The sequence below is a fragment of the Rhamphochromis sp. 'chilingali' genome, assembly GCF_963969265.1.
Source record: "Rhamphochromis sp. 'chilingali' genome assembly, chromosome: 15".
Lineage (NCBI taxonomy): Eukaryota > Metazoa > Chordata > Actinopteri > Cichliformes > Cichlidae > Rhamphochromis > Rhamphochromis sp. 'chilingali'.
The window spans coordinates 28,635,735-28,661,656 of NC_137942.1; the positions used below are offsets into that span (position 1 = coordinate 28,635,735).

At 41.4% G+C, this 25,922-nt stretch overlaps 1 protein-coding gene across 1 annotated transcript; it reads right to left on the bottom strand.

Moving 5' to 3' along the window:
• Positions 1-4,043: 4,043 nt before the first annotated feature.
• LOC308411795 (uncharacterized protein) lies at positions 4,044-9,701 on the bottom strand (the record flags this gene model as incomplete). The annotated part of the gene is made up of 6 exons (XM_080905821.1): positions 4,044-5,222; positions 5,808-5,930; positions 6,487-6,642; positions 6,847-7,099; positions 7,328-7,947; positions 9,332-9,701. The coding sequence occupies 5 exons, from the start codon at positions 9,699-9,701 to the stop codon at positions 5,920-5,922; spliced, it is 1,410 nt and encodes a 469-aa protein (XP_080761947.1). The 3' UTR covers positions 4,044-5,222; positions 5,808-5,919.
• Positions 9,702-25,922: the final 16,221 nt, after the last annotated feature.

A 25,922-nucleotide genomic window follows, 5' to 3' on the forward strand; every position in this document is an offset into this window, starting at 1 on the left:
ATTAAAATCATCCTGAGTAGTTGATGTCCAACTTTCAACACATCCCTCCTCTAGGACACCTACTGTACCTGTGTGACAAGTTTCATCCAGATTTACTGTAGAATTCCTCAGAAATTAATGGAAACATTTATTCAATCTAATACAGCCAATGCACTACAATTATGTCAATTTTCAAAAATTCATTAAAAATCATCCTGAGTAGTTGATGTCCAACTTTCAACAGATTCCTTCTCTGGGACACCTACTGTACCTGTGTGCCAGGTTTCAGCCAGATTTACTGTAGAATTCCTCAGAAATTAAAGGGTACTTGTATTCAGTGCAATACAGCCAATACACTATAATTATGTAAATTTTCAGAAATTAATTAAAAATCATCCTGAGTAGTTGATGTCCAACTTTCAACACATCCCCCCTCTGGGACACCTACTGTACCTGTGTGCCAGGTTTCAGCCCGATTTACTGTAGAATTCCTCAGAAATTAATGGAAACATTTATTCAATCTAATACAGTCAGTACAATAGAATTATGTCAATTTTCAGAAATTCATTAAAAATCATCCTGAGTAGTTGATGTCCAACTTTCAACACATTCCTTCTCTGGGACACCTACTGTACCTGTGTGCCAGGTTTCATCCAGATTCACTGTAAAATTCCTCAGAAATTAAAGGATATTTATATGCAATTCAATACAGCCAATACACTACAATTATGGAAATTTCAAAAATTCATTAAAAATCATCCATAATAGTTGAGGTCCAACTTTCAACACTTTCTTACTCTGGGCGTCCTACCGTACCTCTGGGCCAAGTTACATCTAAATTCACTGTAATCTTTATCAAAAATTGAAAGAACAATTATATGTCAATGCTGGATGTGTGTCCTTTCAAAGTGACACTAAATAACAGAACTCAGGCACATCAGGGAATAATCCAAAAGGCGGATTTATTAAACAAAAACAACATACAAAATATCTCTAACCCATACTACATAACCTAAAAAGAAACAAAGGGACACTTAGAAGCACAAGGAAACAATACTGAAAGGGCAAGAGACACAGTCCAAACATAATCCACAACTAAAATGCCAAAAGAACAAGTCATCCCACATAGCAGACGGGTCTTGCCTGGATCTGGTGTCAAGCCGGCACTGCTGGCTGACTTCTGGCATGGTAAGATGGCACTGTTTATGTGATGGCATGCCACATTTGGCCTGATTGGGTGAATGTGACATGTTGTATAGAGCACTTTGAGTAATATGGGTGAGTAAAAAAGTGCTGTATAAGAATCAGTCCATTCACTGTCTGAACAGAGTTTCGTCATGTTACTTTTGCACTATTATGTTCCAGCACATGTTGTTATTACATGGCGTACATGGCTAAGGTACACATTAGGCTGACATCTGGGGCCAGAGCTGAAACTGTTCTGGGCCAGCACAGGGCCAGCAGTGTGTCTGCAACTGGCCTTGTGCTGGCTCATGTGTGGGCCACCTCTGGTAAACCAGATCTGGGCCACCATAGGGCCGTCATTCTTTGCGGTACGCAGGCCATGTGTAAGCACATTGTGTGTGACAGATCCAGGCCATACCAATTTTGCTATGTGGGAGGAATTATGTAAAAATAGAAACATCATAAAAATGAAAATGAACATAAAGTAAAATGTACTGAAAAGAACATCAGTATGGCCATCATTATTTGCTTGGAAAGTCTAAAGTTCCATGGCTTTGAACAGCCAGAGAACGCAATGCCCAGCTTAGAATGACTAAAAGTAACTTCTTTTAACATTCTGTCATTCTGCTTCTATATCAAAAATCCACTAAAAATAGTCATTTGAAAAAAAATATTCGCCACTTTTCATCAGTTTGGGTTCCTCTGTTTATAGCAATTTTTAGAAAAGAACCCAATACCTTTGTCACTATACAGTTGTACAGTGAGATACAGAGCATCTCCTACTCATTGCAAACATGCTGGGAGGGTGGCTCTATCCGCCTTAGTGCAGCTGCTGTACCATACTGTGATGCAGTAAGTTAGTAGGCTCTCAATGGGCGAGTGGTGGAAGGGTGAGCTGTAGTCCACAAAGAGCATTCTGGCGTAGCTCTGCCGCTGTTCTAGGTGACTCAGCACCGAGTGGAGGGTGATGGCATCTTCTGTGAATCTGTTTGCACGGTATGCAAACTGGTGGGGGTCGAATTCTGGGGGGGGGGGGGGGGGGGGTAATCCTTGGTGTGCTGAAGGACTAGTCTCTCAAAGCATTGGTGATGGGAGACTTCTTTGGTACTGGGATGATTGTGGCTGATTTTAGACAGGATGGGATGGCTGCTTCATCCAGTGAGAGGTTGAAGATTCTGGTGGAGATGAGGGTGAGCTGGTGGGCACATGGTCTTAGCACTTTACCACGTATTCCGTCTGGACGCCTTCCTGGGGTTCACTGCTAGGAACACTCATCTGACATCGTGCTCCGTTACAGTGAATGGAGCGGTGCAGGAACCAGGTGAGGATGAGGATGGGAGCAGGGCTGAGGCAGATGAATGCTGCTGTTGTGGTGTTTCAAAGCGGGCAAAGAAGCTGTTTATGTCCTCTGCTAGCTGCACACTCAGGTTTTCTGTTTTCACAGTTCTGCCTCTGTGGTTTATGATGTCTATTATTCCATGCCATGTGTTGTTGCTGGACAGGTGGGACCCCTTTTCAGGTCAGCTCGAGCAGACCTGTACAGAGCTCTGTCAACAGACCTACAGGGAGTGCAGAATTATTAGGCAAGTTGTATTTTTGAGGAATAATTTTATTATTGAACAACCATGTTCTCAATGAACCCAAAAAACTCATTAATATCAAAGTAGAAATATATGTAAACAAAACAAAAGCGATTTTCAATTTTTTTTGTAGTTTATTGCACTTTTTTGCAATTTATGTAATTACTATGGACTTAATGCATACATATTATTAAAATATGGGCTATAACAGTTGTATTGATGTATAGCAACTTGAAATGCTCCCACAAATGGCACTACAACATGTAAAAAAAATAATAATATAAGCTCTGGTGGACTTGGTTCTATGGTAGGTCTTAAAGGGTTAAATAAATATCGTCAAATAATCGTGATCTCAATTTCAGTGAAAATAATCGTGATTATCATTTTTGCCATAATTGAGCAGCCCTAATTCACAGGCAGAGCCGAGTTTATGTCACAGTTTTTCGTTGCCTTATGGTTCCAAGCGCTGTCACCAATCTTTGCATTTTGTTATTATCTCATGACACTTGTTTAATCAGCTACCATCTCTCCTGTGGACTTTTTAATGTCTACAGTCTCAGATCAACACAGCCCTGCCCTTCCCATATTAGATTCTTGATGAATGTGTGTTGTTGTTTTTCAGCATGGTTCAATGTGCCCCTTTTTAACTTTGAGCACCCGCCCCTTTAAACCTCTCTGCACGTCCCTGTACTAGGGGTGGTTCTTTTAAATACAAGGAGGGATTAAGTAAATCAGAAACAAATGACACAGAGATGCAAAAGGTACACAGCAAATCCAGCATGTCCAAATTAACACTGTCAGATTTGATTTCAACACTATTAAAGTGTCTATATGGGTCCACACCAGAGAGTGTTAATTTAACTCTTTTTGGAGAGTTGGTACGTTAACTCTGATTTAGTGTTAAACACCAAATCTGTCTGGAGTTGACAATTTAACACTTGGTGTTAAGAGTTTATATATTAACTCTCAAAGAGTATTTTAGTTTAACTACGTAAGAGTTATCTTCTAATTCATTCTAAAAAGCGGGAATTTTACTGTTCTGAACTTCTATAAATTTCTTTTGGAAATAAACATTTACTAAAAAGATGCAATGGTTTTTGAAAAACATTTATTCTGAACTGTGCACCACAATTTCAAAACATTTTCTGAAAGATGTAACAGTATACATAGGGCTGCTCGATTATGGCAAAAATGATAATCACGATTATTTTCACTGAAATTGAGATCACGATTATTTGACGATATTTATTTAACCCTTTAAGACCTACTATAGAACCAAGTCCACCAGAGCTTATATTATTTTTATTTATTTTTTTTACATGCTGTAGTGCCATTTGTGGGAGCATTTCAAGTTGCTATACATCAATACAACTGTTATAGCCCATATTTTAATAATATGTATGCATTAAGTGCATAGTAATTACATAAATTGCAAAAAAGTGCAATAAACTACAAAAAAAATTGAAAATCGCTTTTGTTTTGTTTACATATATTTCTACTTGGAGAAGTTTAAGAGGTTTATCCCTCAAAACTTTAAATACAATAAAGTTGCAAAAAATAGTTTCCCACCACAGGAAATTTATTTTGAGTGTCTTCATAGTTTTATTTTGGAGATACAGCAATTTTTATATACTGCAGGAAAAACAAAAAACAATCCTATGATGCAAATTTGCAAAGAAAACAGCATGTGCATCATTTCACTGTGGGAAGTGTTACGAACAGCTGATAGGAACGGCAAAGCGTGTTTCTGGAATATTATGTTTTTGTTCCTGCAAGCGCTTTTTATGCAGTTTTTGCAAAGCTATATGTGGAACGAAACCGTGACCGAGGACAAGCTGATGGCATCAGATGTAAGTACAACTCCTCCGGCAAAACAAATTATTGCGCTAGCTTACACGGTTCAGGTTCTACAGGGATTTAAAAATAGTTATGCAAAACGGAGCGTGCTGCTCTGACCGGCTTTAAAGGGTTAACAATGACTTTAAAAAAATAATATAAAATAGTGTGCAACACCACTGAAGTTTTTTTTTTTTTTTAACTCTTTTCAACCAACGGCAGTCACTCTCCAAATAACTTCTGCTTAGCTTTCCGAGCTTCCCTCGGGTCCTCTTAATCAGCGGTCTCCACCCTTTTTTGCGCCACGGACCGGTTTATGCCCGACAATATTTTCACGGACCGGCCTTTAAGGTGTCGCGGAGAAATGAGGTAGGGGCTAATAATCGGCTCAGTCATTTTTAATGATCGTTGAAAGCCCAGATCGTAATCGTGATTAAAATTCGATTAATTGAGCAGCCCTAAGTATACATGTTCTCACTTTCATTAGAATTTTGTTTATCAAAAGGTCTGACATGGTAAATGCAAATAACAGCATTCTCATCACTTATTTCTTCAATACAATATGCATGTCCTTCATTCATCCCTATGTGGAACTTCAACGCACTTCTGCTCTCCCCCATATTCCATCTTCACAAGCATATCCTGTGCGGAGATCGAATAAAAATTAGTTGACACTAATTAATGGCACAAATAATCCAGTAAACAATTGCAGCACAGTAAAAAAAAAAGGAATCCTCTTTGAGCCATTACTTGTGTAAAGTATTTTCCCAAAAGACAAGGACACAGGCAACAGGTAATACTGAACTAAATGTAAAACCTCAACCTTTTTAATTTTTACCTAAACCGTGTGCACAAAACTCTGGAGGGATCTAAATGCTACCGTAGAATCGAGTCAGGACGTCAGCTACTGCTGTTTGCTCGTTTTTTGTTTTTTTTTTATGGGCGATCGTTTTCAGGCTTCAAGTAGCACCATTATACCAACATTTCACATTCTAGACATTGTTTTAGGTGTATTTGACCAAACGTTTGACTGAAAATTCACATGCAAGCTTTTTTCAAGGCTGTGGTATTTGCCCGCAAACAATACCTTTCAGCTAGCTAAAACAGAATATTATGCTATCAGCGAGCAACATGGCTAATGCCTTTCACACAGCTTTGTCTCAACTCCAAATAGCCACAGAAGTAAAAGCTAATAACAATTGAAACAATCTTTGAAAAAATACTTACCAAGCATGGCAAACAACTCAAATATGTAGAGCAAAATGTTCTGAAACGGCTTCACTTCAGCTTCGATTGGAGCCGTGCTGAGGGCGGAGTCTGCGAATTTACTCTGTTGGTGTCATAGCCCCTCTAGGAGTTCAGAGTTAAGAGGTCAAGAGTTAATGTTTCCATTGTAACACCTCCAGATTTGACAGAGAAACACTCATTTTTAACACTCGATTTTAACTACTATCATTTTACACCTCAGAGTTACATTAAAAGAATGTGACTCTGCTTAGAGTAAAATTAACTCTACTTTTGCAAGGAGACTATTAACACCAAAAAATTTAACACTTTTGAATTTGCTGTCAGGAAAAGTTTATTCCCAAGGCGGACAGCAGGAATTAAAAAAAAACAAAAAACAAAAAAACACACACACACACACACACACACACACAACACATCTGTGCCAAAATTCCACAGGAATAGACATTCTAACAAAACTATAAAATGTTCTTTGTATACTAAAATACCCTGAAGTATAGACAGTGGATTAACACAATGTAATATGAAAACACTAAAAACATGCAATACAAACATCAGAATGAAAATATTTCAAATAAAAACTACACTCAACTACAAAGAGCTGTATTGACTTTGACTGACAGCTTCTTGATCTGAGGAAAGCCATGCAATACATCCATACCTCCAGTGAATGGACATGAAAGGTACCTCTCCAGCTCCACTGCTTCTGGATTTCCTGACCCCATGGACCCAAAGAAGTCATCTTCATCAGATAGGCTGCTGTTTGTGCTGGCCTCACCCAACTCTGTGTCTAGTTGATGTCTGATGAAGGTCAGACCTGTGGAAAGATATATGGTTAAGTCTGTGCATTAGTCTGCTGTATAGACTGCCGAGCTGCTGATGTTTGGCATGAAAAATTTTATCACACCGGAGATGTTTTTTTCCCCTAACTTTTGTCAGCCTTTTTTCCCCCCAACTAACACTATAATCCCAAATCACAGTAACAAGAAAAGTCATTATAAGTCAAAATCTAGTGGCTCACAATTTAAGAGCTCAGGGTCTTTCATCATTTCTCCAAAACGCTTCTGGATTCCATCCCGCAGCGCATCAACAAGAGGTCTACACATTTTGCAAGATGACTCCAGCTTCCTCAGCTTCTCCAGCAACTGGTAAAGTGTTGGCAGCAAGAAGCCCATGTGCACAGATGATTCCCCTTGGAGGATATTAAGGGCCATGGCAACAGGCTTCATCACAGCAGTGTACGCAACCAAAAATCCCATTTCAGCAGATTGAATCTAAAAAAAAGTGTAAAAACAGAAATAGATCATAGCCATTTCTACAGCAATGTAATAACTGTCTTTAAAATTTGCAAATGATTGCAAAATGCGACAGTAAAACTATAAGTAATTGATAATATTTACATTTTTCAGTGTCAGTCAAAGTCACTTAAAAAAAAGGGGTGGATTCACACATTAGTCACAATTTAATATTTAAAAACAAGTTCCATCAACTTACATCTTTACCTTTAATGCCGTGCAAACATTGCGGATTGTTTTCTCTCCTTGCTCTTTATGAATGCGCACAAATCTTTCCACAGCAAGGAACAGGGAGCTCCAACGAGTTTGATTGGGTCGAAGAAACTGCAACTTGCACTCACGTTCCACTCTTTCATAAGCCATGATTGACCTGCTGGTTTTATTCCACAGAGCATGACATTTTGCAAAAGCAGACCGAGACAGTCTCTTGTATGTATCATTGGTAGCTTCTGCAGCAGTGGCATCAACTGTTGATATAAGATTGAGTAGATGACATGCACACTTTTGGTGCCTTGGAAGCTGGTACTCCAGACCTGTGTTATCATCCAAAACGGCAAACACATCTTGATACTCCACCTCTAACTCACTGTCTTCTGCATCATCAAGGATAGGCCCACTATCCTCCTGCCAATTGGTTGTTCCTTCCTCTTTGTCCTCACCATATAATCGAAAGGCCTTCAAGAAGTTTGAACCACTGTCTGTTGTCGTCCGGGTGACCTTTTCTCTGATGTGATACTCTGAATGGATTTCCTCTAATGGAGCAGCAAGAACATCAAATGTGTGTGAACCTTTAAGAGGTCTACAAGCCAGTGCAGCAGAATGCCTTTCTAAAGAGATATCATCTATCTAGTGTTACGTTCCCCTGAGCGGTCTAGGCGGGGAGGGGGAAGTAACAGAATTGACTGGGTCAGAAAAAGGAGTCAAGGAGGCAAAAGGGTTAAATTAAAGAGTTTTATTAAAGTTTCAATTTATACTAACTAAAAGAGACGGACAAGCCGCTATTACCATTTAAGGAAACAAACAAAACTCAGGCGTTGGTCAATAAAGTAAAACGTAAGCAAAAAAGAAAGCGCAGCTCACTAGCTGAAAACCACCAAAAACACAGCTCACTAGCTGTAACCACACTACTGGCACTCTGGCCCAGAGCTCACCTTTCCCTGGGCTTAAATACTTTTAATTACTGATGTGAGTCAGCTGTGTAACAGGGAAAGGTGGCACCTCAGGCAGAAGAGGTGGTGGGACATGCCCACACAGGCACCTTCAGGAGGAGAGAGGCCCTGCTAGGGCCGTAACACCCCCTCCCATAAATACAAACCCGTGGTTTGTCAAACTATCACGATAACCAAAACAAGTCCATAACCGTTTCATCACCTACTTGCAGGCTTTCCACCTACCAAACCCCATAGCAATGGTTGGGCATTTCCTGCGGAAGCTGCCAACCCCATCTCAGTGGGTTCACAACATTGACAGAGAGTGGCCCCAGACCCTTGAAAGAGTGTCCCATGTGATAGCCAGGGCTTGGAACCATCATATGTGGAGAACCCAGCAGGCAGCTAGTGGGCCTTATTGAAACACTTTGCAGACGATTCCTCAAGTCATCGGTACAGGCATGTTTGTTAGCCAGGGTTGCGGGTCTTACTGGTGGTTTTATACACAGTCTGTTCCCCTGCAGGTCATTTTGGGGACCTGGGAAATTGTCAACCAGCGGCCGTTCAGGGTTAATTGACCCCTTACACTGACCACAGGAGCCCCTTACACAACTATGCCCCAAGTGTGGTCCTTTGCTGGGCCTGACAACCTTGTTAGTTTGAGAACCATGAGTGACTGTTTTCAAATCAGGCCTTCTTCCCTTTCGATACGCTTTCCGCTTAAGTTTCACACAACCAGCAACCACATGGCCAGGCTTGTGGCAGAAGAAACACAGTTTTGCTTTGGAACTTGAAACCACCACTTTTTCAGCCTCGTTAGCTGGCTCCCTCCTAGCTCTCCAAGATGTATTGTAGTGAGAAGGGATGTCACATTCTACAGCATTTGTTTTATGAGTTGGGGTAAACTCATCGGCCAGTATGGCAGCCTGCTGTAAAGTGGAAACCCTCTGTTCACTTAAATAAAGAGCAATACACTCAGGAACAGAGTTTTTAAAATCCTCCACAAGCATGAGCTCACGTAACGACCCCAAACTGTTAACCTGGCTTGCAGAGCACCACCTACCAAAAAGCTTTGCCTTCTCCCGAGCAAAGTCAAGGTAGGACTGACCCTGTGCCAACTCCAAACCTCGAAAGTTCTGCCTATAGGCCTCAGGCACAAGTTCATAGGCTTGGAGGACGGCACTTTTGATCTTTTCATAAACTAGGCTGTCCAGCCTAGACAGACCAGAGCAAGCTTGCTGAGCCTTACCTGTGAATTTACACAGCAACATCACCCCCCACACGTCTTCAGGCCACTGTAATGCAGTTGCTATGCTTTCAAACACACTGAAGAAGCTCTCAACACTGGATTCACAGAAAACGGGAACCAGGTGGATGTTACTGCTTACAAACGAGCTTCTAGACACCTGTGCACTGATGGCTTCATCAGCCATTTTGGGGGCCGGAGAAGGCTTAGCAAACACACCCTAATTAAGACACTACGACACCCGTCTGCCAACTCACTCAGAAACTACACAACTTAGTTTAACTGACCTCTTACAGCATACACAATAAACAAACACAACTTACCCAGTTCCTAAGCACAACAACCTTTACCTACCTATCTTCTGGAGCGTGCTGGGCTCGAGGCGACTTGAAAGGCAGAACTTCAGCGACCGGAGCCCTGAATTGCCTACCCCCAACAGGGAACTAATCCCCGCCCAGGATTACTCCGAAAATAAAAAAGGCAAAATAACAAAATAGTGCCCGAAGGAAGAACTTAATAAGCTCAGCTGGACACTCACCTAACTTAACTGGGAAGTTGAATGTCTAAAGGTGAAAAAAAACAAGATAATCAAAAACCAATTCCAACTCAAAACTTCCTTTTCAACAATCCCGGACGAGCCCCCACTTGTTACGTTCCCCTGAGCGGTCTAGGCGGGGAGGGGGAAGTAACAGAATTGACTGGGTCAGAAAAAGGAGTCAAGGAGGCAAAAGGGTTAAATTAAAGAGTTTTATTAAAGTTTCAATTTATACTAACTAAAAGAGACGGACAAGCCGCTATTACCATTTAAGGAAACAAACAAAACTCAGGCGTTGGTCAATAAAGTAAAACGTAAGCAAAAAAGAAAGCGCAGCTCACTAGCTGAAAACCACCAAAAACACAGCTCACTAGCTGTAACCACACTACTGGCACTCTGGCCCAGAGCTCACCTTTCCCTGGGCTTAAATACTTTTAATTACTGATGTGAGTCAGCTGTGTAACAGGGAAAGGTGGCACCTCAGGCAGAAGAGGTGGTGGGACATGCCCACACAGGCACCTTCAGGAGGAGAGAGGCCCTGCTAGGGCCGTAACACTAGTGACAAGTCACTCCTAAGTAGCTATACTGTCTGGCAGACCAGCAGTCTCTTGTGGTAGCAACATAGTTCATGCAGTGCTCAGTTTTTTGATGATTATGCTTTTCATGTTCTTCACAGCGTCTTGTATTTTTGAACACATTTTCCTTGTCATTACTGTACACTGAGGTTGCAAGGTTTCCATCATAGTCTTGAAGGATGATGTCTCAACTATAGAAAATGGTTGGTTGGCCTCACATACAAACGTAAGCAGAAGCTTGTCAAATGCTGCTTGTGTTATTCGCCTAGAGCCAGTGAAAGAGTCTGTAAGTTTTGCGTTCTTCATAGGTAGCTCGGTAGAAGAGGATGACTTTCGTTTTCTGTGGCTGTCCATTAATTCCGTATACATCCTCAATTTGTTGGAGTGAACCCTCTGTTGGCAGAAAAAAATAGACCATGAAATGACATGTGACTAAGCAATTTCTATACAGTTCTTAGAAAAAAAAGAGGGAAAAAAAGATGATCCCGTATTTTTAACCCTCCTGTCATGTTCAACCCCCCACCCATTGACTGAACGACCAAATGAAAGGCCCCCTGAACGACCCACTGGACGACCAAATGAAAGGCCCTCTGAAAGACCCATTGACGCACCCACACAACTGAATTTAGTGGTGAAAACTGTTTGTTATGGTAATTTAAGAGCTGTTAAAACAGACCAGTCAATTTTGACAGGGAACACTAAAGTGGGGGGGTGAATGCGACCGGAGGGATAAGTGGGCCATTCAGTGAGTGGATTCCAGTTTATTTCCTATGGCAGTTACTTTTGTCCGGGAACACCACAGGTGTAACAATGCTGATTAAAACACTCAAAATTCAATGAAAGAGGTGATCATTACTTTTATATGTTCAAGTGCATAGTGCAGAGGATATCATTATGCAATCAGATGTAAAACACAATATTTATGAGTGCTTTAAGTTGTGAATTGGATAGATTTGACCGGAAGACTACAGGAAGGAAAGAGAAACAAAGTCATGCCTACATTACATGGGTTTCCACTTAAAAAAGAAATTCCAGATTAAGTTCAAAACAAGAATGTATGCAAAGCTTAGCAGTGCTAGTCAATAGATTTTCCTTCAAAAAAAACAAAACAAAAGAAAAAACCTTTAGCTTTCCCTCATAAACTTCGACACCTTATAACTGTACTTCTCTGAAGTAAGAGTCAGGACAAAAAGTCAATTGTGGAGAAAAGAAAAATATTAAAACTGTCACGGTTTGCCGGGGCAAGCCGTGTGGAATATGAAATAGGACCCAAAATGCAGACTGCTTAAGTGGAGGATGAGCTTTATTTACAACCGGATAAGAACAACAAAAGGGGTGGCGAGAAACAGAACGGTAATAACTCTAAACTGGGAAAACTAAACTAAACACGAAACCAGAACACTAATGAGGGTACCTTGCAGGGAGAATGACCATGAAGCTGGAGGAATAAACACAGAATGGCGGCGAGGAAAATAACGCAGACGAACCAGCAACTACCATGACAGAAGACACAACTTAAATACACCCAGAGAACACAGGGAGATTACACGCAGGTGGGGAACACAGCTGGGAGTGATTATCATGACGAGACTAGGGAGGCAAACTGAAAACACTCACATAAGACGCAGACCTTCACAATAAAACAGGAAACACATACACGCAATGACATAACACACCAACTTAACACAGACTGGGGGACACAGAACATAGGAACATGAACAAAAGAATACAAACACCCAAGGTAACCAAAACCACAGAATACTAATAGACTAAACATAAACACGGAGTCACAGACTCCGGACCATGACAAAAACGGCTTAATTACTATTAGATTATTCTGTTATTATATGTTACCTTATATATGTAATCAAAGTAGTTGAATTAGAATACTGCTGTAGATCATATTATACCCTTTAATATAGAGTGTGTGAGCTGTATGTAGTTTAGTTCTCGTTATACTTTTGAGTTAACAGAACATATTCACTTATTAGTTTATTAGATAAGTGTGCATCACTCTGTATCCTTGATCTGCTGTGAATGTGTTACATGCTTAATTGTTGAATCATGAAGAGAAGATTGTAAGCAGGAGAATCTGTGTCTAAGATAGGGGAGATAGACAGACCACATTCCACACCCCCACCTTACAGAAAGCAGAGAGACAACTGCCGAGGTCATAACTTAGGCGCTGTAACAGAGAAAGAATGTGATGTTTTGGCTTTTACGACTAGATGGGGGCCACTAGAGACTATAAAAAGCTGAGCAACCCGTCACCATTTTGAGACTTGCTGTGACCCTCTTCAGGCATGTCTCCCCATCATGATGGTCCTTATGCTCTTAAGTGTTGAATTGTATGGAAATAAATGATTGTTGATTGAGCATAAATACACCGAGTATTGTCCTTCCTTCAGCCCAAAGATTCAAAGAATTGGGAGATTTCAACAACTTGGTGCCGTGACCCGGATCTTTGGTGTGCTGAGGAAGTGCAGATTTGGCTTTTGGTGAGATCGTGGGGCGAGGTGAACAGAGGACCGGTCCAAATATAAAAAGGTAAGTACAGCCTGTTGTATTTTAAATACCAAATGTGCATATTGGGCTTTCCAAATTAATCTGTTCACTGAGTCACATGTATTTTCACATTAAATTTGTCGGTGTCTGGTTTTTGGCGCGAGATACTAACAACATAAGTTGAGGCTGAATTCCAGTGTGTTAAATAAACTGCTTCTACCGAGAAACTAATAAGACACTACGTTGAGCTAGTTGCAGTAAACTGCTTCTACCGAGAAACTAATAAGACACTACGTTGAGCTAGTTGCAGCCACTTTACCTTCCACATTTAATTTTGTCTAATACTGGCTTCTGTAGCAATAATACATTAGAATTTCTTCTGAAGACGCGGCCATTAGTTCAGTACATTGAAGTCGAGGTTTGAAGTTTGTTTATGGTGTCAGTTACGTCCTGGCTCTTGCCGGCTATGAAATAGAAGTTGATTTAAGGAAAAGCAGATGCTGGCTCACGGTGCAGTTGAACGCTGGCAACGCGAGAGCGAAACAGGTTTGGTTTATGATACGGCCGTGTTCCGGTGGTGCGGCCGTGAAGTGCAGTAGTGGTTGGTGCTAGTTTTAGTACATTGAATAGAGGTTTGACGGTGGTTTGTGGCGTCAGTCGAGTTTTTTAAGGGCTGCGGTCATAAAACAAAGTAAAATTTTACTTGCCAAGAAGTACATAGAGCAAAACCTGGTTTATGATGTCAGGTATAACTTCGGGGATGCAAGCATCACTTTTATGATGCGACTTTGCCCCGTTGTGGCGGTCATAAGCGCAGAGAAAGGGGTATTTTGGTCTATGGTGCAGTGTGCTTTAAGAAGATCTAACAGTTGAGCTCAGAGGTTTCTGTGCAAATTTCTGCTGATGAGAGGCGCTCTCTGTGTGTCTCACTGATGGTGAAACGCGCTGTGTGTGTAAGGCGCGCTCTGGCTGTGTGTGAGGCGCGCGCTGAGTGTGTTTCTGTGTGTGAAGTCTGAACACAGTGACAGTGACGGTTGATGTGTTTGATTAGGAGGACGCTAGAGCAAAGACACATTTTAGGATCAAAGGTTGATGCCTAGTGTACCTGTGGAAATAATTTTGTTCAAGGTGTGGCGACCCTCCTGGTCGTGGACGCGCGGCCAGGCCCAGCGGCGTCTGGATGCCAAGGTGGCAACTTGGGAACTGAGGACTCCCGCATTAGCTACGGAAATAACACTGGAACAGCCGTGTAATCACGGGTTCACATTTATTCCGGACTAGAACAAGACACATTTTGCGAACAAAGGTTGAGTCTAGATTAGTAAAGAAATATAAAAAGGTTGAATTCCTCGTTTCAGTGGTTGAAATTGTTGTGTGCCTGTCCCCTGACGAGTGTGAAATTAAATAAAGAGGGAATTTGGAGCCACATAGAGATAGACGGGCATAATTGGGTGTATTACTCTGTGGTGTAATAAAAATAAAAAAATTAAAAAAGAGAGATAGTAAGAGGTGTGTAGTGGAGAATTATGACGCTGTCAAGGTAGGCGTGTTGCCTGCTTATCTGTTTAACAGTGATGAAAATGAAATTAAATAAATCTCTTAGTGTGTTAATACAGGAAGCTGCGGACCTGCCCCCACAAGCACAGCGGCCGAAGCAAAATTATAGGTAATGGGAACCACACCCAGCACGAATCAGCAGCTGTGAAACAGACAGCAGCAAGGAGAGAATTAGAGGAGGAATTAAGAGAAGTTTTTAACACATAAAATTGGGGCCAACGGACTTGTGGAGGTTGGGAAGGCGTCCGGAGCATCACAACAAAAAGGTGAAACAAAAACACACACAAGCAGAGAAATCTGAGAGAAAGGCTCCTTTTAAGGTAACGCCTAGTTTGAGAAAAGATAAAATTAACCTGCCTGCCTACAAATGCACACACATGCAATGAAGAAACAGCTTACACTCATGAACATGTGAAGATTTTCCACCAAGGCTAAAGCAGCGAAACTTAACATACATCTGTTGTTAAAGGATAAATACATTACTGACAAATAAACTCTCTGGGTTGCAGGACAACAATTTAACTTCAAAGAAAAAGACACTGGTCTGACCAACCAGTGAAGACATGACAAATTTAGGGGTTAAAAGATTCAAATTGTGACATGTTTTCTGCTGATTGATTGATACAAGTGATTACTGAATGAAAGAAAATTTCTTTTTGGGCTTTTAAACATGATCTTAAGAATTTTAGCAAGGTGCATGTTGTCCTGTCAGCTTGGTGGGTCATGAGTGGATTATATGGTGAGAAAAAAAAAAAAAAAAAGGGGGAGAGAAGGCTGACACAGGGCCTGCCCCGTTGTTTCTCCCCTCTCGTTGTAATACAGCCAACACAACATCATTTTCCTGTTCGTTTGCTTTTGTTTTTGTCTGTTTTTGTTTTTTGTTTTTCTCTATATATGTTTAATTACAGGCTGCTTTGCTGGCCCTGAAAGCCGAGGCTGACTGGACTCCTGCTCTCCCCATACGTGACCCTGACCAAATGCTGCAACAGCTGGACCCACAACAACGACCTGAAAAAGTCAACAGTGCTGCAGGAATGTGATCTCATGCAGCAGAGACAGAGGGCACTAAACCTAAGGCCCGTTTCACTACACGGGGGAAAATTCCCAGACTGCGTCAGCTGACAGAGCTGTGACAAGACGCCCGCCAAGCCCGAAGGAAAAGTAAGGCCGAGCAAAAGAATGCTGACCTTGATAACGCTGCATTTACACTGTGCAGGACAGTGATGGACCAACACGGATGATTGGGCAGCAAAAAGGGCGTGACCGACACCGGAGGAGTAACTGAGGTCGGAAGGCACCTCAGAATGGACAAAAAACACAGAAGAAGATGCAGGTTTCACCTGCGGTGAGCATGGACACTGGAAAAAGGACTGCCCCAATTGGGGTCAGAACCAGGACGGACTGAACTTTGAGCAGCAGCAGCAGCAATGGTCGCAAACAAACTGAAAAGGAGGAGGGCAGGACCCCAGGGCACGCTTCAGGCCGTGGTTTACCCAGAACACCAGAACAGGAAAGTGATGAACACACACACACACACACACACACACACACACACACACACACACACACACACACACGTCTACAAACACACAGATTCAGAATGAAGTGAAATACACACATGAACACGTGCACTCGTTGAGTGAGTGAGAAATGACACACACACACATACACACACACACACATTGGAATGCTGATTCACTGAGAAGTGATGCACACACATACACATGCACACGCTGATGCAATGAAGAATGCTTTGCTTATGCTGATATGCAAAATGCTGCACACAAACATCCCAATGCATAATTTTTATGAGGAGCCATTGATTACCATTGATTACTTAGAATGTGTTATATGTCACTCAGAGGGCATTTATGTAGATTTTAGGAATAAGGTCTAAAACGGTTTGGTTATGAAAACAATGTCTGTGCGTGATGTCTGTTTATGGCTCAAGGCCTTGACTGAATTCTTTGCTGTGCTTCACACAGCCCTGATGAGGAACAGTGGCACAGAGTGAAAAATGATGAATTAATAGTGTAAGTTTAGGTTGGAGTACGGCATTTTCTGTGATTGAAATTTAATTCAAGGAGGAACAAAAGGTGTTACGGCACCTGAGCTTCTCATCCCCACACAATATTGTCCCGGCAGGAAGCAAAACGTTCCTGTGAATTTCTGGTTGATTTTTTGGTTTTGCTTAGCGCTAGCTTGATGTTATCAGTGAGCTTTGGCTTGTGTTCTTTCTCGTAAGCGAGAGAGGGATAGTTTTATGCTTGGACATGTCTGCAACGGGCCCTAGTTTGTGTTATTTCTATTAGTATTTTGTTGGTTACGTCTGTTTTCGTTTTTGTTACAGTGCACTGAAGAAAAAACATCTGAGAGGTGTGATCCACCGGTGGTGATATGTTGATATTTTGTGAGTTCATGATTTAACAATCCGCTCTTTAAACCAGGCCTGAAAGATTGAAATTTAAAGCGCTATGAAATATTATTACTGTAAACAGTTGCAAAGTGTGCTTCTCCATGATTGTAATTGGCTTGGGAGAAATTCACTTATAGGGAACACTGATCTAAAAGGATTGCACCGAGTCAATCCGGTCAAAAAAGAAAAAAAAAACAACAACAAGGAATTGTTTTCCTTTTAAAATGATGACGTCATCTTGCTGATGATGGATGCTCGAATAGGGTGCGCGAGAGACTCCATTATCAGCAAAATCTGGTATGAATGGGTGTGGAGGTATGCATGTGAATGGACTGTGATGGACTGACGACTAAAAGTTTTGACTGACTTGATACTGAGACAATGACTGCATCAACTTTAGGATTAATAAATGCCAATAAACAATTCACCCAGCAGACAAGAGAAGGGTGGATGCTTCGCTTTGTTTTGTTTTTTCAGGAGCAGGAGGATAAGAGAGGCTGGAGGAGGAGACTGTGGCTTCACATGAGAGTGTGGAACTGCAGACTTAACTCTTGGGTTCGTAATGCTGAGTTACTCTTGTTTGCATTAAGAAAACTGTGCTATATTAGCTGTGTTTTGATTAAGGTATCATGTTATATTATTGGGAATGCCAAATGCTACAGTGGAGAAAACTATTGATATCACTCATGACTGGAATATGTTACTATTAACCATAGCAGGCCACTGTAAAAAGTCAATTAAATTTTATAGAGGAAAATCGCCAAAACTTTAACAATACCTATGAATGACTTGCCACATTCAGAATAGAGATATGCAATAATGAACATTGGTCCACGTGATTTAGGTTCTCACTTGAAATAGTAAGTTATTAAATGTAGAATATAATTGACAGGGACATTTGATAGGATGTGGTACTGCAAAAGAACAAGAGCAAAGTAAATAAAGAAAATATTGTGTTTAGTTTGGATAAATTCAAATTAAAATGTACCATTACACTCAGAGGATCAATATGAAATAAAACATATGCAAAATTTGTATGAAGTACATGACTGATAACTGTTCTGTCCTGAGCTTTTGTTTCTATAGCACCCACTTGACCACACCAACAGTTTCTCGCCACCAACAGGGGGTATTTGCAAAGAATAGGGAGGAATATCATCACAACTGGGAAAGGTAAGCCCTGACGGGGGTGATGACACCATAACTTTCACTTATGGTCAAATTCTTAAAATTTGACCCCAAACTTGAAAATTCTTCAAACATTTAGAGACAGAGTGGATAAACATAATGTCGCAAACCACATAAGGATGGAGCATTTGAATCAATAAGATGGTGAAATAACACGCAGTAAAATGTGGATCAGGTTGATTATGTTTATTCCAGTGTGCAGAGGAGTCAATTCCCTTCACAAAGTTTATAAATTCACTTGAACAAAACTAGGAGCACCCGGTGCTGCAAGAGTTAATAGTCACAATATCCAAGGACAAGCACAAGAGCATGACTGATATGATGGGACTGGGATTTTGCTACACTTAATTATTGCAGACACAACTAAAACTATAACTGAAACTAATCAAAACTAAACTAAACTAGCAAACAAGTGGTAAAAACTGATTAAAACTGATATAAAATTGAAAATCTGAAGTCGAAGCTAAATAAAAATAAAAACTAATGAAAATTGCAAAACTATTACAACCCTGGTCCAGACTAAGATGGCGTTGGACATCTTCAGGGCAGAAAAGGGTTGGTGTGACCAAGGTGTGTTTTGGCTTGTTGTATGTACATTTCAAAATGTTACAGCTCTGGATGGACCAGTTACCAGGGCATGGAAGGATGTCAGACTTTATTACATGAGGAGAAGGGAAATTTCCGGGATTGAGGATCCTCTGGGATGACAAGGCTGGAGCAACGGTACTCGAGAGAAGAATTTCTGATACTTTCTGAGATATGATGTCACTAACCTTCTCTTTTAATTGTCTAGCTCCAATGAATTGACACATGGGAGTGTGTCAAAAAGGGGGAAGTTGAGTCCGAACATCAAACAATGGTTTTATGAACATCTTATGACGTTATTTGAGTGTTTAATAATTTAGCTATGGTAAAACTTAAGCATATAATGTGTTAGACTTAGAAATGGTTCACTAATTTTTGATTTCTTTTACACACACATAGATCATGATTAGAATAAGTCCCTGGGTCAAAGAGTCCTGAACATAATATTTTAAACCAAATTTGAATCATTAGAACAACAATGGATAACAATATTAGATTATCAAGGCTAGGGAGAGAGGTGTTTTGGTTTTCTGTCTCTTGCAGAGAAAGGAACAGACACCAGACGGGGACACGGAGATGTGAGGACCCTTCACAGCAGAGACAGATGTAGGGACTGCCGAGACAGCAACTGGGGTCAAGTGTCATGGCGTTTGGGCTCCTGGAGAAGATGGATCCCATAAAATGGTAAATGGTAAATGGCCTGTATTTATATAGCGCTTTACTAGTCCCTAAGGACCCCAAAGCGCTTTACATATCCAGTCATCCACCCATTCACACACACATTCACACACTGGTGATGGCAAGCTACATTGTAGCCACAGCCACCCTGGGGCGCACTGACAGAGGCGAGGCTGCCGGACACTGGCGCCACCGGGCCCTCTGACCACCACCAGTAGGCAACGGGTGAAGTGTCTTGCCCAAGGACACAACGACCGAGACTGTCCAAGCCGGGGCTCGAACCGGCAACCTTCCGATTACAAGGCGAACGCCCAACTCTTGAGCCACGATCGCCCCATAAACACAGCAATAACCATGAAGGGGTTGGCGAAAACCAGGAACACCAGACCAACGAGGTTCAAGAGCCTCTTGGCAAAAAGGGGGACACGGTGGTGACCCCAAAACACACAGATCCTTGTTTGAAATCGGGGCAGAATAATCCCCAGAACTGTGCAATGACTAAAGGGTGGTCTAACCCCGGAGGTTGAAGAAAGAAGCTGAGAATCACCCAACTGGAAGACACTGGTAGCTGCAGCAATAAAAATAAAGGTTAAAAGCTCCTTAGACAGAGGTTCTAGTCTAAGTACGTTTGAAAGGTATAAGGTGGCTTTAAAAAGGGGGTGGAAAACTGGAGCACCAAAATAAAGCTGTGGGAGAATTGGGGAGTGATGGGAGTGTCATCTGTAACTGCTGTTATGGTCGTAAATCTAACTTTGCTTGCATCTGAACTGCGTGAACACAGAGGTCATCCCACATATGGTCCACCCGTTAAAGGGGGACAGAGGGCCTCAGGACCAAGAAGAACTGGACCTTGCGACCCTGGAGTGCATGTTATAAGTGATCTCTTTTAAGAGATCAAAAGGGGGAATTATTAGATTATTCTGTTATTATATGTTACCTTATATATGTAATCAAAGTAGTTGAATTAGAATACTGCTGTAGATCATATTATACCCTTTAATATAGAGTGTGTGAGCTGTATGTAGTTTAGTTCTCGTTATACTTTTGAGTTAACAGAACATATTCACTTATTAGTTTATTAGATAAGTGTGCATCACTCTGTATCCTTGATCTGCTGTGAATGTGTTACATGCTTAATTGTTGAATCATGAAGAGAAGATTGTAAGCAGGAGAATCTGTGTCTAAGATAGGGGAGATAGACAGACCACATTCCACACCCCCACCTTACAGAAAGCAGAGAGACAACTGCCGAGGTCATAACTTAGGCGCTGTAACAGAGAAAGAATGTGATGTTTTGGCTTTTACGACTAGATGGGGGCCACTAGAGACTATAAAAAGCTGAGCAACCCGTCACCATTTTGAGACTTGCTGTGACCCTCTTCAGGCATGTCTCCCCATCATGATGGTCCTTATGCTCTTAAGTGTTGAATTGTATGGAAATAAATGATTGTTGATTGAGCATAAATACACCGAGTATTGTCCTTCCTTCAGCCCAAAGATTCAAAGAATTGGGAGATTTCAACATTACTAATGTGGTTTCTAGGAGAAAGGGAGTGATTCTGGATATGTGCATATTTTTTTTTTTTAAATCATCTCATTTTTAATATGGGCAAGACCTAAGACTGTGGTTCTTTAACCCACGGGTGTCAAGCTCCAGTCTTCGAGGACCAGTGTCCTGAAACCATTAAACATGTCCTCACCGCGAAACGCCGAATTATTGCTTGTTAGGACATTAGCAAGACTCTATGGTACTTGACTGCATACTGAGGTGGCAAAATTCAGCCATTTAATTCATGTGTGTTGGACTATGGACACATCAAAAAGTTGTAGTACACCGACTCTCAAGGAATCAAGCTCGACACAGCAGCTGTAAGACTGACATCCACTTAACCACAGCTAAAAAAGGAATTTAAAGCAAACTTAAAACATGTTTCCTCAGGTTTGAGTTGAGTTGAGTTAGATGTTGAGTTAGATGTTGAGCAAACCGACACTGAAACGTCGGTTTGCTTTGGCTCACACAGAAGACATCGCATTATATAGCTGTCCTTTTGTACTCCTTTAAAGCGAAACATGCTTTGCATATGCGGCCAAGGGTGTTTGTCCTGTTCAGTGTTAGCGGAGACGGTTGCCATTTTTTGATGTATTTCTTCTGTCCGTCTTTGGAAGTTGAAAGGCTTGGGCTACTTGGCCTGCCATTTTATATCTGGTCATGTGACCGCATGGCTACGTCTGATTGGTGAAAGAGTTACCGGTAGCTCCAGTGGCGGCATGATCCATAATTTATATTAGTAGTATTATCCAATGTGTGAAATTAATTATTAAAAAAAAGTAACGAGTCGAATTTTGCAAATGTAGCGGAGTAAAAGTATCGTTTCTTCTTCACAAATGTACTCAAGTAAAAGTAAAAAGTATCATGCAAAAAAGGTACTTTAAAAGTACATTTTTTTTCCAAAACTTACTCAAGTAAATGTAACGGAGTAAATGTAGCTCGTTACTACCCACCTCTGCCAGTTCCACACCACTGAAGCTGCAGCATTTTTACAAACCACTTCTGGTTCATCCGTTTCATTCAACGATCCGCTTTCGCCCTCCTCATTCTCCGTCGCCGCTGGCACACTTTTTCCGCCATGTGCGTATGAAAACAAAGGCACAGCGCCTGGCGTTTTACCCAAATTCTATCGCGATATTTAATTTTCTTGTCGTTGCCCAACATTATACCGGTATTACCGTGAACGGTATGATATGGCCCAGTCCTAATGGGCAGCACATTGAACACATTTTATAAGTGGTCAGAAACTTGTAAATAATTTATGAAAGAATAAAGTTACGTTGAAACCAAGCACACCATTGTTTTTCTTGTGACATTACCAATAAGTTTAATGTGTCACATGGCCCTCTTCCTATTTAAAAAACAAAAGTTGTATCCAAGATGGCCGACTTCTAAATGGCCCCCATGGTCACCACCCATCTTGAGGAGTTTGCCCCCTCACATATACTAATGTGCCACAAACAGGACTTTAATATCACCAACCATTCCCATGTTATTACGGTGTATCCATATAAATGGCCCACCCTGTAGAAAAGCGCTGTATAAGAATCAGTCCATTTACCTTCCCATCCTGATTCCCAAATCCTTTTTTAAATCTCTCGCTTCCTTAATAACCTCATTTATTTGAAATGATAAACATCAATTTTGAGAAGAGCTCTTCTTCAAAGACTTAAGCTGGATCTCCAATCCACAAATATCAGGTGTATGTTGTAATGGAGACACTACTACCTTGAACCGTCATTGCCATTTAGTCTCATTCAAACAGGAAGATTTATTTACCTGCAACTTCAGGCTCATCACTTCCTCTTTCTTTGTCTTTATGGTAAATGGTAAATGGCCTGCATTTGTATAGCGCTTTTCTAGTCCCTAAGGACCCCAAAGCGCTTCACACTACATTCAGTCATTCACCCATTCACACACACATTCACACACTAGCGATGGCAAGCTACATTGTAGCCACAGCTGCCCTGGGGCGCACTGACAGAGGCGAGGCTCTCTTTACCTAGTAATAATAATAGTAATAGTAATAATAGCCATCATACTCTTAAAATTTGGTCTCAGGTTAGGAAGAGCCTTGGTCTGCGGGCTCACTTCTGGCACTCTAAGGGTCTCAAATCTTTTGTGCAATTATATGCAGATGGACAATTTGCAAGTTTTTCTCAATTATCTACCAAATTTGGCATTGCTACTGCTCAGTCATTATGTGCAGACTATGACAGTATAATTGTTCATTCTGCTGACTCATGACTGTGCAGCAATGCACAGTTCGAATCACATGATCAAGTCTGACGACTGTGGTGGGTCTCACCAGCAAGAGCGATGAATACAGAGAGGTGAACTGATGGAGGACCACAGACTATTATAGATTCAACAATTTGTCTCTGAACGTGGACAAAACAAAAGAGATGATTGTCAACTTCAGGAGAGCACAGAGAGATCACTGTCTACTTAACATCGATGGACGCTCTGTGGAGGTCGTCAAGAGCACCAAATCCCTTGGTGTCCACCTGGTGGAGAACCTCTCCTGGTCCCTCAACCCCAGCTCCATAACTAAGAAGGCCCAGAGGTGTCATTACTTCCAGCGGAAGCTGAGAAAAGCCCATCTCCCAACACCCATTCTCATCACCTTCTACAGAGACACTGAGCAGCTGCATCACTGTCTGGTATGGTAACGGCACCGTATCAGATCGCAATACCCTACAATGGATAGTGAGAACAGCTGAGTAAATCATTGGAGCCTCTCTTCCCTCCATCACAGACATCTGCAAAGCCACCAGCATTATGGAGGACCAAACACACCCCTCACACACACTCTTCACCCTGCTGCCTTCTGGAAAGAGGTACCGGAGCATTCAGGCCCTCACTGCTAGACTGCAAAACAGTTTCTTCCCCCGTCAGACTCCTGAACACTCAGTGACTGACACACACACACACACACACACACACCCTCATACACATCACTGCACAGTCTCACACACACACACACACACACACACACACACACACACACACACACACACACACACACACGCACACACACACCTTCAAACATCAAGTTACTTTTTGCACAATGTTCAGTCTTTTCGCACAACCCACTGTCATTGTTGCACTTTTCTTTTGCACTGTTGTGTCTGTATTGTTCTGTTCTGTCAGGTGTTGCACTATAATATGTTATATGTAGGGAGGAAACCATAACATGAAAATAATGTGAAAATTCTGAAGTACTCTGTTTTGTACATTGCACTAAAACTTTGTAAAGTTAAAAGTAAAAAGAATTTTTAAAGAATTTTCTCAGGTTATGTGAAGATACTTCAGAGAAAGTACTCTAAAGGTTACACACACCTAACCTCTAGAGGCCTTTCTCAGAAGGTTAGTGTTGGCTGGAAAATGTGATGGGACACTGGGACCCCTAATAACACACCAAAATGAAAACCACCGCTTGACAGTATCCTTCTCACAAATCCAAGATCCCTCACCAACAAGGTGGATAAACTAAGGCTGTAAATATCAACAAACAAGATGAGCTGGGACAACTGCATTCTGCTGTTAATGGAGACACTGTGATTAGCTTAACAGGCTACACAACAGTTCAACATGATAGGAGTAAGGCATCTGGTAGGAGCAAAGGAGGTGGGATATGCATATATATATATAAACAGATGATGCACCAGTGTAATTGTGATAAGTAGGCACTGCTCAGATGATTTGAGTGTGTTTATCAAATATAGACCCATAAATCTGCCACAGGAGTTTACTGTCATACTTCCTACTGCTGTAAATATACCACCAGATGCCAGTCCTAGTGCAGCCATTGGCCATCTTTATAACACCATCACCAAACAACAGAGTACATATCCTGAAGCTGTCCTCATCATATCTGGCACAAAACCAAGACAGCCTGCAGAATGCTCCTCATGGATGATAGCTCAGCTTTCAATACCATCCTCCCTCACAGACTTCATGAAGTTTGTGATTGACACCACAGTGGTTAGACTCATGTTTGGCCGGGGTGAATCCCCTTATAGGGATGAGCTGGAGCAGTTGTCTATTTGACATCTTCAAGACTAAGGAGTTAGTATAGATTTGAGGAAGAATGGGACAACCATACAGCCACTTTTCATCAGCAGGTAACTTGTGAGGATTCCTCCAGTGGTGACTCTTCAATAGAGGGCACCACTTGTGGAAATCTTTTGCGCAATTGATTGAACAATTTAGTGCTATTGAGACATTGTCACAGCACAGGCACTCTTGTCTTGAAGAATAGTCTTCTAGTACTACTGTAATACTTTAAAAACACATATCTGCACTGTAGATACCACACAAATATTTGTGTAATCACAGTCCCCTTAGACTTGTATACCTGCAGTTTTTTAATTGCAAAACTTTAAGAAATATGAGTGTTTGTGTTGATTTTAGATTTGCATTTATTTTTTAAAATCTGCATGTTTTACAGGCACCCGTCTTCCTGACTGATCTGATTACATTACAAAGGTGATAAAGGCACAGCCGTGTCCGTAACGTAATAAGATTTACCCTGGTGCTGCTACTGGCCTTCTACTGCTACTACATTGAAAGCATACTCACCTTTTGTATGTGTGTGGTACAGCAGTTGCACTACAGCACAGAAAAGAAGGCACTTCAAAAAGGTTACCACCATTGCCTAAGGAAGTACCGGCCACCCCATCCCGACCTTGCAAGAACCTCTCAGTGTCTGACAAGGCAAAAAACATCAAGGACCCAACTCATCCAGGCTACTCCGTCGGAGCTCTTGCCCTCTGGCAGGAGCAAAACAGGAGGCAGGGACTAACAACTTTCTCCTC